Source organism: Phaethon aethereus (assembly GCF_964289735.1).
Source record: "Phaethon aethereus genome assembly, chromosome: 4".
Classification (NCBI taxonomy): Eukaryota; Metazoa; Chordata; class Aves; order Phaethontiformes; family Phaethontidae; genus Phaethon; species Phaethon aethereus.
The window spans coordinates 29,104,052-29,115,600 of record NC_138578.1 but is presented as its reverse complement, the minus strand read 5'-3'; the positions used below and the strand labels follow the sequence as shown (position 1 = coordinate 29,115,600).

Below are 11,549 nucleotides of genomic sequence, written 5' to 3'. Positions count from 1 at the left end.
ACAAAATGAAATAAAATTAAGTAACCCGCTCAGTGATAGAGCTTGTTCTGCGCAAACTATTGCCAAACACGAGGCAGATGGGCCTCTCCTCATAATATTAAACCTCTCAGCAGTCACATTATCCCACCTCAGAAGAGTTATGATACCCTATAAAAAACATCATTCATATAAAGAAAAATTTTCAGTCTTTTACTTCACATTTTTAAGACTGTCGACATGAAATGCACTCTAACGCAACAGGATGATGACAGGTAATATAAGGCCTATAAGTCATAAGCCACACATTATTGAAGTCGTACTCCCTCACCTCCGTAGCTGTTATCTTCAAGTGAGGCCTGCCCAGGCTAAGCAGGGCCCAAGCGACCAGCCGGACATCACCACAGACCCGCAGGCCGGGCGCTGCCTCCAGAGGCACTCTAGTTGGCTGCCAGCGGCCACGGCACCGGCCCGTGCCCCCCACCCCACGCCGCCCCGGCCCGGCCCGGCCCCGCTGCCCACCGGGCTGCGCTCGCGCCGCCGCTCCCTCCTGGCCCTAACGTCCGGCACCGCCCGCGCGCCTCCTCGCGGCGGCAGCATTACCGACCCCCGCGCGGCAGCGCCCCCTCTGCGGCGCCCGCAGGAAACGCGGCCCGAGCGTAGGGGAACAGGGGTGTCTCCCTGAGCGCATGCGCACGCGGGGAGGGCACAAGCGTCGCCCCGCCGCGCATGCGCACGCGGGGAGGGCACAAGCGTCGCCCGCCGCGCATGCGCGGCGGCAGTAGCCCAAGGAAGCGCGCGGGTCGCGGCGGGAGTTGGTGGTCGTGTAGCGCTCCCTTCCCTTCCCAACGGCTGCCGCCATGGTGCTGGAGAGCTTGGCCCGCATCGTCAAGGTCCAGCTGCCCGCGTATCTCAAGCGCCTACCGCTGCCTGAGAGCGTCGGCGGCTTCATCCGCCTCACAGGTAGGTGGAGGGGGCCCGGCAGCCTGGACCCCCTTCCCGCTCTGCCGCCCGCGGGAAGGGGCCGGGTCGGGAGGCGTGCTTCTGCCTGGACATGGGCGTCCGCCGGGCCGCCGGCACATCTCCCGGGCCTGTCGTGTGTCGGGCTGCGACTTCCACTCCTCGCTCCAGGCATAGCTCTTTCCCCCGGCCGTGCTAGACAAGTTATCTGTTACAGAAGCGGGGAACCGCAAACGTTAAGTCGCCTTTAAAGTGTTTCAGCAGGAAAATTATCTGACAAGACGTTTAAGATGTCCTGTGAGGTAGATGATAACAGAGTAAAAGGTAGTGATCGAGCGAACCGTACCAGGCTCCTCGGCCCCAGCTCGTTTGCACTGTACTTAAAATTCCTCTCTGTGCAAGTACCAGCAAGTCACAGGCTGCGCACATAAAGAAAATGGGATTTTAGCTGAAGGCCTAAAACACTGCCTCTTCATTTGCTTAAAAAGTGAAAGGGAGCATCTACACTGATTGAAAAAGATAGATTTGTTTCTGGGAGCCTGCTACATACGCAAGGTTATCTTACTTAATAATTTTATAAGTTATTTTCTGGGTGTGGGAGTGAAAATACTGATTTATTAATCATAGCCCTATCTCAGAGCGAACAAGAAAGAAAACTAAATACTAGCAAATGTATTTCAGTGCTTTGCAAATTGGAACTATCAGAGCCCAGGCTCAGCTGTGATGATAAAGGCAGAACCTCAAGCAGTGTCAAACGACAAGGTTAGTTTGGCTGTAATAAATAAGAGGAATGCTCTAACAGAAACTCCCTGGAAATAGAAAAGGTCTTCAAAGTGTAGAATCAACCTTATATGTTTGTTTTGCAGCACTAAGCTATATGAATTTAATAATGCTGGAAAATGGTTTCATTTAGAACAGGCACAATTTATTTAAAACCAGGTTTGAGTACTTTTTTTCCTAGCATATTTGTGCTGCTTGTAAATGTAAAGTCCCATTATCTTTCCCAGGACAAGGAAACCCATTTTAAGTGAACCGTTCTTTTCCCACAACTACTCTCTCATCTGAAAATGCTGTTAATTACATTTACTGAATAGAGAAATTCAGGTGCTGCAAAGTTGGGAGGATGGGGATACAAAAAGCTACAGAACAGTGCCGCTTCTTAAATTCTTAGCATTTGGCAGTTTCCTGCTTAAGTCATTGCCCTTTTAACCACAAGTTGTACTTAAAATTTGTTAAGCTTAGTAATGCTTGAGTTTAATCTCTTCTTGCTTCACTTGTCCAAATGCACATTTCTGTAACAGAATTATTTGTGCAGTCTCTGTACTTATTCACACTACATAGTAGTAATATAATCTGTTCTGAAAACCTCTAGTCAGAACTGTTGGGGGTTTTTTTTAATAGAATGATCAATGGGGAGAACTGGTTTGCTGTCATGTTATTTACCCCACTGACAGGTACTTCCTTGAATTTGGAGGAAGGGCAAGAAGCAAATGACTGAATCTGTAAGTGCAGACCAAACATGTGAAATGTCAGTCCCAAAAATATTAAACAAAGGTAAAAAAGAAGGAACCGAGTCAGAAATTGCTTTGAGACCTGGTAGGACTCAATGAGCATACATGAAAAAATCTGCTGCCTCTAGTTCTTACTGATTTCTTTGACTGGTCATGTGCTAAACACTCTAAAAGGGAGAAAGAGAGGTGTAATTAAAAATACATAGCTATAGAGACAACATTTTTACAGTTTTTTTCATTTTTTTCAACAGTCAGCTAGACTAGACTAATATCTGCTGTCGTGCTTATATATCTTCCTCTTAGGGCATACATGAATGAAAATGGGAAAACCAGCAAAACTGTACAAGGTGCTTAAAGTTATGGCATAGGGTAAATGCAACATGGTGAGGCTTTTCAAAAGGAAATTGTAGGACACCACTTCCTAGGCACCTACGTTAAGAAATGATCCTCTCTTGGTGCTTAAAAGCTATTGAAAGTCATTGAAACCTCATTGCTCATTAGAGTCCTGTACTTACCTGGACTCAAGAGCTGCTGTCAGCCTAAAGTTTCACCTGAGAAAAATTGATTGCTTCAGCAAGTGCTGCCTTTTTTGTATTGTTGTTGTGGTCTTAGTCTGTCCTGTCCTAAAGTCCTAAGCCTCTAAGGGCAGGGGATTCCCAATTCTGGGAGTTATTTTGCAGCAGCGACTTAGAGGATCATATGTATTGAATTACCATTAGTGAAAGACTATTAGACAATAGAGAAGATTAGATTAATATTATCTTCTGTGTTAACTACTACTACAAATTACAGAGGAGCATATTCTTTGGAAAATGACGTATCAAACATGTCAAGCACTTTTTTTTCCTTTTTGGAAAGTGAGAAATAATACTGATTTTAAAACATTTTAAGTGCATTAGTATTTGTCCTTTGGTAGCATCTACTGAATTTAGTCGGGGACCAGTGCTATAAAACACTGGCTAGCGTAGACGTTGTTTGTGAAGGCAGACCAGAACCCAAATCTAGAACAGTGCAGCCCTTTGCTTGTTCGGTCTTTTATTGCTTCTGTAAACCCTCATTAGCTTCCAGGCAGATGCAACTTCCATTCCTGTAGTGCATCAGTTGTAGAAACAACAGACCAAAAGTATAGGGAGGATCCTTTTGTATAGGTTATTGTATAATGTGCTGGTTAAAAATCTCAAGACACCTGTTGTCTGTCATGACCCCACCAAATCCCAGTGGAAGACTGCTTGCTTGGAGAGAGGAGGACTGTTAACATCCAGTGCAAAACTCCTGAAGGTAAAAGCAATGAGGGAGGAAGGAAAGAATGTTTGACCTTGGGTTTGAAAGTGGATATCTAAATTGTCGTGCTGCTGCTCAGAAGTGTCTTTCAGTTTCATGTCATAGCTGCTTTACCCTTCCCTTCTCAAGTTCACTGAAATGAAGTGTTATCTCATGCTGGCATTGCTTTTTATCCTGGTACATGTCATTAAAATGGCACAGATGTTCACCTCAAAATAGCATGTGGTTAGAGTGAGAAAAGGGAATTTCAAGGTTTATGTAAGAATCTAGGTGCTAGTCTCCTTTCTGTAAACCTGACACAGTCCTGTGTGAGCTGTCTTACACTTGGCCTACATGTTAAGAGGGACTTCAACGTAACAAGTTGCCAGGCAGGAAGACACCAGTTTTGTGGATCATCTTTTACAGGTTGAAGAAGGTTGATACCATGACAACAGAATCTTCAGAACCCATTTGAACAATGAAATTGGCATTTGCAGAGTGTCTTGCTAACCTACCCATAGCTTTGGCTTTTAATTTATTTAAAGTGTGCTATGTCACTAAAAGGACTGTCACCTCTTTACCTTCATACCTGCTGAGTAAGCTAATAGACATATAAAAGTGGTGTGTGGAGTCCTTTGTGTTTAGTTTGTGTAGCAATGAGAACACCTGTAAGAGACCCAAGAAAACAACAGAAAACAGTTAGGATAGAACTGCTTTTTAGTTCTGAAGAGAATGTAATTGAGCAAGTAATTTGAATTTGCATGAAGAATTTAATCAGTTTAGGGAATACACAATCACAGTTCCCATCTTCATTTTGATTTGATATGTGTTAAAATTTTGGCTTGCAGTCAAGCTGTTATCGTAAGAAGTTGCTTTTGGGTCTGCATAGGGTAATTTCCACAGAAGTTAGCTGAAACATAAAGGATATCAAAGGAGTAGTTGGTGAAGGACAAGCAGGGACCACTTGCTTTGATTTGACTCTCAGTGGCTGGCCAGTCCCTTTCTGTTCACAGTGTTTGTGTTTCTTCTTTTTTTTGGATGACTTATTGTTGGACTAAAAGTTAAGACAGCCTCGCCTTGAAAATGTAAATGTGGCCTATGGTCCATGGCCTCAGCTTCTTGGAATTCTCTGGGCATTCCTGTCTCAGTGATGTTCCTGATACTTTCCAGGACTTATCTTTGGGACTGGTCTCTGTCAAACACAAGTCAAGTTTGAAGACTAACCTCTTCGATACTCTACTCTCCATTTCTGGTTCCAAAGACTGCCTCTTCCCATGGAGCAGAACTGATAAAGAATCTCCAAGAATCAATGTAATTACTGAATTCTGAGTTATCAGCTGTGAAAATAAACAGTCTTGTGAATTGCCTTGCATCTGCTTCAGAAAGGTATGAATGGCTTCGAAAAACACAGAGCAGCTTGCAGTTGTAGGAAGATATCATTGCATTAGTTTGGGTGAAGCTTTTCCTCCCATCCCTGCCCATGTGACAGTATCTTGTCTCTCAGCCCCTAGAAGCATGGTCGTGTTGATTTTTCAATCTAAAAGTACCAGCTTCTGGCACTCTTTTGGCAATAACAAGTCAGTTTATGATCAGTATACACATTGGTGTAATTGGGGGCTTATTGGAGGCTCCTAGATTAGAAATATGTAAAGAAATCATTGGCTAGTGAGGACAAAACCCTTTATCAGCAGTTAGCATGACACAAATATTAAATAATAACCATGATAAATAACACCCTGGTCCTTCCTATTCCTGTTTATTTCTAATTTCCTTTATCAGGGGTTACAGCTATCATGTTCCTGTTTCATTTGGATGAACCCAACTGGTTATTAGTCTCCCATAGGCATGACTACTGTTCCAAGTTTGATGTTGTATCAGGGAGTTTCAAGCTGTATTGAGATGCCACTTGCAGTTTAGCTGCAGGTCTCTTTTAACGATGTTTAATTCTGATGCAGGACATTTCATTTTTGTGTGTCAGTCTTAGGCCAATTGTATTCATCACACACTTGATAGGTGCCCTGCTGCTGGTTATCGTGCACCTGTTGGAATGTCTGTTCTGTCTTGATGTTCAGAGTAGCTTTGTAGAGATCCACCTCTTTGCCAACAGTCAGGTTAGATGCTCAATTTGGAAATTTTTTTCAGTGATCAAATACGTTTCCTCTCTTTAAAAGTACATTCCAAGTCGGTCCTTCACGTAAGGTCAGAAAGTGCATTTGGATTTGTATTGACGGGGTGTTCTGGAACAGCGCATCTCAATTGACATTGCTCACATGATACTCTTTTTGCAGTATGAGTGACAAGGCTGGAACGTGGCTTAGTTTATACTGCTTGTCTGTAGTTAATATAATTTACTTCTCAGACTCATTAATATTTCTGAGACGTTGATTAGTCCTTTCTGATACTGCTAATTCAAAGAGTAAGTGAAGTTATGCCGACTGATTCTGACCTACCTAGCATCCTTAGCCTGCTCTATTGCCTTTCCTTTCTTGTACATCTTAATCTTGAAAAACAAACTTTTTGTTATGTCCTGATTCTAAATAGTTTTAAAGAGGAGCTTGATTACAGTGTCTTGTCTTACAAAGTGCTTGTGCAGCTATTTGTGCTCCAGCTCATTACACCTCTCTGTTTCTCATTTTAAAATATTGTTAAACTACTCTCCTATATTTGTATATGAGTGTTTAGATTTAGTGTTTTCTCCAGAAATTTAGAAAAATGCTATTGCACCACAGTACTTAAATTACATTGGAGTATTGTCACAGTATGTTTTGCTGGAAAGTGGATCCACCTTTAATATATACATAGGTATTATGTCAGGTGCTGATGAATTTCTTAAAGTCCAGTAAGCCTTTCTCTTACCAGTGTGTCTAGAAGATTTATAGAGATGCAGCAAGGCAGTTAAGTCTGCAGATGATACTTGAATCTTTTACCTGTACTTACAAGTTCCTCAGCTTGGTAAAAAGCAATTTTCTGTGGCTTGACTTACCTGATCTTAGGACTCTTTTTTTCTCTGTATTGTAGAAACTGGTTGCAGATCCCTGAGCAAACAGAGCTCTGAAAAATAAAACCAAAAAGATTGATGAAGGTTTTGTGAGTGCTTACCTAATAATCTGTGTAACTTCTACCAGAAGTTTCTAAAAAAACTTGGAGCAAATAAAATGGGGAAAACTTCAAGAAGCCAAAAAATCTGAAATTAGCAATTAAAAATTGAATTATGAAACATACTGAAGTTATTCATATAGAGAATGTTAAGATACTGGTACTGAATATACTTACCACATGTAATCATGCCCAGTTTGCTAGTAGACAGTGCTGCATTACCTTGGGTGAGCAGAACCCCTGTAATTTTAGGGTTCCTCATTTCAGTATGTCTTTTTGTTTTGGATTTATTCTCTTCCAATGAGTCATCTTTTAGAGCGTTAAAATTAAACTTCAGGTGAAACTCTAGGAGTCAAATTTTTACCTTGGCTACAGGAACAACCAGGTTTTAATCTGGCTCTTCTTTCTTCTTAAGACTTACCCACAAAGTCTTGTTTGCCCTCAGAGTCTTGCTGACTGAGCAACCCCATTCCTTACCCTAAGCCTAAGTCATTTGAGAGTAGCTGATGCTGCACCATGCTGAAGTGGTGTCAAGAGCCAATCTAAATTCCACCTGTCTTTAGTTTCAGAATGGCTGCGGTTATTGCCTTTCCTGGGTGTGCTGGCCTTGCTTGGCTATCTTGCTGTTCGCCCATTCCTCCCCAAGAAGAAACAGCAAAAGGATAGCTTGATTAACCACAAGATCCAGAAGGAAAATCCAAAAGTAGTGAATGAAATAAACATTGAAGATCTGTGCCTCACTAAAGCTTACTGCAGGTGTTGGCGTTCTAAGACGGTAAGATACTTTGTGCTACTGTAGGATTAAAGATTGAAACTTATATCTTTTTATCAGTGTTTTGGTGGTAATTTGCCACATGTTGACCTGCTGCTTTTCTCTGGAGGTGGAACATGTTCCTGTTTTTTGAGAATGGCACAGTTCTTATTTTTATCCACTGTAAACCTACCTACATGCAGAAAGAAACTGTAGAAACTTGTAAGAAACACAGCAGGGTGTGCCACTTACAGAGTGACTACCTGTGTGTAGATTAAAACTGAGCAAGCCTTGTTTAATATTTGGAAATACATTGCAAGTAATTAGAAGATAGCTACTCTCTTTTGCAAAAACAATGCTTAGAAAGTTGTTCATATTAGAAAGAAAGTAAGGCTGGACCTGTGTTGGTGAGGGAGAGCATATCCCCATGTGGTCCAGACCAGCCAGTAGATGACTGGCTTGGGTAGTCCATATCCCCCAAATCAAGTACATGTACATGGGTATCTGTCATCTACCCTTAATTTCTTTTGAACGTCCTGACTGCACTCTGGTTTTGTCCTCTCTGGACTGGATGCTTTCTTGTTTTAACAAAAAAAATCTGTCCTGGAACCAAAAAACCCTCTCAACTATTCTCCCTTCAGGATAAGCACTTCAGCAAAGTATTCCAGCTTTCCTTAAAAGAGTACTTTCTGGTTGCAAATGATTAAATCTATTCAAGCACTTTTACTAGTTCGACAGTAAACCTTAAACCTTTTGTTGCTGCAATGGCTGCTTTGCTTGCTGTTCTTCCATGGAAAAGGTTTTGTCCTTGACCTTGTGTCTATGAACAGCTATTTTAGGACCTCACAAACTTAGTTACCTGTTAGCAATGTTTTTTTTCCTTAGTAACAGGTGTCCTGTGTCTGATAGGAGAGAGGGAGTTTAATGGTGAAATGTGACGTAGTAGGAAGAGCTAGCAACATCAAAGTGCTCTTGGCATAGGAAGAAATGTGAAGATCACCATGCAATTGCTGTACAGAGTTATACTAATTCCTCATGTATGTTTTCTTTCAGTTCCCTGTCTGTGATGGCTCCCACAACAAGCACAATGAATTAACAGGAGATAATGTAGGTCCACTAATACTCAAGAAGAAAGAAGTATAGCAGATGCTTCATCCACTAGATCATGACTGATAAAAAGTCTTTTTATACAGTTGTAGTTGCAAAGGACAGCATTTTATTTTGTGATTGGTATGATTTAGTCTAATGATTGCTGTAGATTTCTTTTTGGAATAAACTGCACTTAGACAGTGCTAAATCTGCCAGTGTTTGATACTTTATTTTGAGAAGAATTATGTCTGCTTTGTAAAACTGTAAAGTAACTATCTCTGCATATAAGTCAGTCATTTATTTCAACAATAAAATGACTTCCTACAATTAAGCCTTTTTTGTATGAACATGCAATTATAAAACAGTCACTATTTCTGAGTGACAGAAGTGCACTTTTCTGTTGATTTTGTTCTGCTGAGGAGCCATGTTTTATTCTGCTTTTCAGGAACAAATTTAAGTGCACTTAAGTGGGGGAGAAAAAAAGATACTAAATTAATCCGTTGTGAATATACCTAAGCATACCACTGAGGGCAGGCAGCATACCAATGTTAAGCACAGTGCAGGCCAGACCTTCACCTACTGTAACCTAAGTGGGCAGTTTGTTAAGTCTCATGTCCAGCTCAGACAAACTCCACGCAGCTGGAAAGTCTCATACAGCATCCTCAGTGGAGTGCTGCAGTTCCAGACCATATAAACTAAACTATTGAGCAGGTCAGCCACTAACATTATCCTTTTAGTTTGGGCCCCTGTGTTGATCATTCATGAGCTCCTGTAAGGAAACATAAATTTGCTTCTTGCAAGTTCACTTGCCCTGTAGCTGCTACTTTTTGGAAGGAATTGGTTAAATGAGGGAACCAACAAAGCAGACCTGAGTTGTATTCTTGGCTTGTTACACATTCAGAATGATTATTGGGGCAAGTCAGAACTTTAATGTGGTATGGCTTAATTTCAGATACAGGTAAATAATTGCTACTTATCTAACTGCTAGACTTCCAAAAAATTCTTCTAAAGTGCTTTGTTCTCCAATGAAAGACTGTATTAAAAATAAAAATTTGATCCATGCTACCATTTTAGACAATTGTACTAAGGCAGATTTCAACTGTACCTTAACAGCATTTCATTTGACCCAATGTTAGGCAGGTGTGAAGCCCAAGAGCAGTCTGCCATTGCCAAAGCTGATCCCCACAGTGCTGAAACAAAGCAAGTCAGAAAGCAGTGCTCACGTAATGGCTGTCGCAGCAGCAGTACAACCAAGGTAGATTGTTCCTCCTGTGTTTGTAAAGTTGTAGTTCTAGGTACCTAAACCTCTTGCCTTCCTGCAGAAGATGGCAGGTTAGGATGTGATGGTATGTTAAATGCCTGACTCTGTTATAGAACCATGGTACAGTCTCTAACATTTAAATGCTTCATGGTGGTCTTTCTTAACTTAATGGATGAGCAAACTGTAAACATTAGGATATAAGATTAGTAAGAGAGGAAAATCCATAACATTACTAAGCATCTTATATTCAGTCTTCGCAGGAGACAGCTAGCTAAGGACTGCAGTGTCAACAGAGCCCTGTATCTCACCACTACTTGAGAGAGTTGAACCAATTACCTGCTAGGATGTGCTTGGTCATGTCTTGGCACTGAATCACTTTTCTAACCTAATTTGGAAGTTCCACACAAAGGGATACATTTGCCCCTAATGCTAATAAAGACCAGGACTGAGGCAGCAGACCACATCTTCACAGTCTTTATACAAAAGGGGGAAGCTGACCTTAGCGTGTCATGACACACCTTTTTACTCAACAGGAATAGTAGTAATGTTTACCTTTCTTTTGATTATGAATTTGAACAATAGCTATAGTAGACTACAAATAAACTTGTAAAACAAATACATTTAGATAAAGGTGTCTGACTCCTGGCAACTGCTGGACAAAGTAAATTACTTGAAGTGCAGCTGGCACAAAATTTATCTTCTGCACTCTTATTTAAAAAGCAAAACGCAAATACTGTATCATTCACTGTTTTGTGGCTGTATTGCACTGTGAATGTTTCATAGTTAATTTTAACTTAAGTCTAAATTCCCTAAAACATTCAGTTTGGCTGAAAAAAAAGAGAGGGAAAGCAATGATTATAATTACATTATCGCTGCATCCCCTGGCCTGTGCGACCCACTGCTTCCAGATGGCCAGTTTCTGTCCTTTCCCATATGCTGCCTGCTGTAACTCTGCCTGCTGCTCACTGCCAGGTGCGTGCTGTGCTGTCAGACCCTTCTGCTGCAGAGGTTCTTGTGAACCTTCTGGAACCTCACATGCTTACTGTGCTCAATACTCTCCCGCATTATGCCTGTGATCATGTCTGCTTGACAGCGGGCCTCCTCTGGTTATAGTTTACTGCAGATTGTGCTCTAATTTTATTTCCTGCAAATAAGAGGAGGGGCATGGCATTAAGATTTTATTGGCTTGAATTTATGCATTATTTATGAATGATTTCATGGCATTTTGTTAGAAGGGAGGTGATCGTAAATGTCATGACTGTGCCCACACAAACTCACTCTGATAAAAAGTGAAATTGTATCTCTCAAAGTGAACTGCTATTTAAAATCAGCTGAAATTGTCACAATACTTATTTAAAAAAAATAGTCTCAGAGGTTCTTAGCCCTGATATAACATTTCTTTTCATGACAAGATGCAAATGTTTCATTCCTTTCTGGAAGGCAAGGAGAGGAGCATTAGAAAGCACTAATGCTTTCATTTTAGAGCTGGCAAGTCTGTGTAATAGCTTCAACCTGATTCTTTTTGAATTTTTAATAAAAGCCAGGGGAAAGGGGTCTTGTGAGAAACATCCAGACATGGATGCAAGGAAAGGAAAATTGATTCAATTTTATTTAGAGAACAAGAAGATACTTTTCAGTGGTATAG

General features: G+C 41.2%; 1 protein-coding gene across 1 annotated transcript; it reads left to right on the top strand.

The window, feature by feature from the left end:
* Positions 1 to 836: 836 nt before the first annotated feature.
* CISD2 (CDGSH iron sulfur domain 2) lies at positions 837 to 8,697 on the top strand (the record flags this gene model as incomplete). The annotated part of the gene is made up of 3 exons (XM_081999674.1): positions 837 to 939; positions 7,367 to 7,578; positions 8,608 to 8,697. The coding sequence occupies 3 exons, from the start codon at positions 837 to 839 to the stop codon at positions 8,695 to 8,697; spliced, it is 405 nt and encodes a 134-aa protein (XP_081855800.1).
* Positions 8,698 to 11,549: the final 2,852 nt, after the last annotated feature.